At 50.8% G+C, this 1346-nt stretch overlaps 1 protein-coding gene across 1 annotated transcript; it reads left to right on the top strand.

Annotated features, from left to right (window-relative positions):
• The first annotated feature begins 226 nt into the window (after positions 1-226).
• LOC109509559 (dolichyl-diphosphooligosaccharide--protein glycosyltransferase subunit 2-like) lies at positions 227-1323 on the top strand. Its single transcript, XM_019859390.1, has 5 exons — positions 227-352; positions 429-543; positions 625-819; positions 899-985; positions 1078-1323. The coding sequence occupies exons 1-5, from the start codon at positions 255-257 to the stop codon at positions 1285-1287; spliced, it is 705 nt and encodes a 234-aa protein (XP_019714949.1). The 5' UTR covers positions 227-254; the 3' UTR covers positions 1288-1323.
• Positions 1324-1346: the final 23 nt, after the last annotated feature.

Raw genomic sequence — 1346 nt, 5'->3', positions numbered from 1 at the left:
ACGATGGCTGGGGGCGCAGCAGGGCGGTTCAACAGGCCAACGACTTGTGCTCACGGAAGCCAAGTCCAGTGCGAGGGGGCGAAAGCAAGCGCCCGTGACGACAATAAAAGTACATTTTTCATAAGATGCCCCCTTCAGAATCTTACCACCCATCATTTGTGTACGGCCCTACCACGACTTTGATTCGTCCTCGCTTGATGCGTCGACGAGTGTACATGTGACGTAATGTGACTTTTTGTTGTCACGCCGTTCATATGCAGCTCAAAGTGAAAGTGTCGACGGAGGTGGCAGTTACCAATATGGACCTCTCCGTGGTGGATAAGGACCAGAGCATCGGCACAAAGACTACCAGGTGGGAAATCGACGCCGCTACACTTTTTACCTTCCACTGGGACTCGGCGACTTCATGTTGTTTTAAAACGATCCAGGGTGGAGTATCCTTCCAAAGCCGCGAGCTCGTTCATTGCTGACAGTCACCAGAACTTTGCCATGGCCTTCCAGCTGGTTGACGTCAATACTGGAATGGAACTTATGCCCCATCAGGTACGTAACCAATAATGCGGGTCATGAACACTTCAGCTCGGAATTCCCTTCAAGTTGTGTGATTTTTATTCTCTCTCACAGACTTTTGTCCGGCTGCACAATCAGAAAACTGGCCAAGAGGTTGTTTTTGTTGCCGAGCCCGATGCCAAGGGTCTGTACAAGTTTGAGTTGGACGCAACAGAGCGTAAAACGGAGTTTGCGCTCATCTCCGGTACATATTCCCTCTATCTCATGGTTGGCGATGCCACACTGGAGAACCCCATCTTGTGGAATGTGGTGAGTCTCGTCATGGGACGGTGAATCACGTCTTGGCGATCGTGCCCGACGGTGACCTTCAACGCCGGTGTGTTCAAAGGCCGACGTCGTGCTGAGGTTTGTGGACGAGGATGCCCCAGTGAGCATTCAAGCCAAGACTCTTTACGTCCCCAAGCCGGAGATCCAAGTAAAAGCCCGTCCTCCGTAATTGGTTTTCCGAATGACAAGGTGTCATCAGACATCCGTCAGTAATTGTGAACGTTCTCCTGCCCTGCGCAGCACTTATTCAGGGAGCCCGAGAAGAAGCCTCCAACGGTCGTTTCCAACGCCTTCACTGCACTCGTCCTGTCTCCCCTCCTGCTTCTGCTCATCCTGGTAGCACTTGCACCCCTTATCTTATTGTTATGCTTAGCAGGTAAGCTGATGGCAAATGTTTGTGATGGAGCCGAGTTACCGCCGGACGACCACCTGTCTCATTTTTACCTTTAGAGAAAATGGCTTCATGGTTCTTTTGAATCATTGATGAACTCAAGATCAAAGAGAATGCT

This window comes from Hippocampus comes, unplaced genomic scaffold, assembly GCF_001891065.2.
Source record: "Hippocampus comes isolate QL1 unplaced genomic scaffold, H_comes_QL1_v1.1 C16948746, whole genome shotgun sequence".
Taxonomy (NCBI): Eukaryota; Metazoa; Chordata; class Actinopteri; order Syngnathiformes; family Syngnathidae; genus Hippocampus; species Hippocampus comes.
Note: the sequence above shows the minus strand (reverse complement) of the source record. Positions and strands in the feature narration are given on the sequence as shown.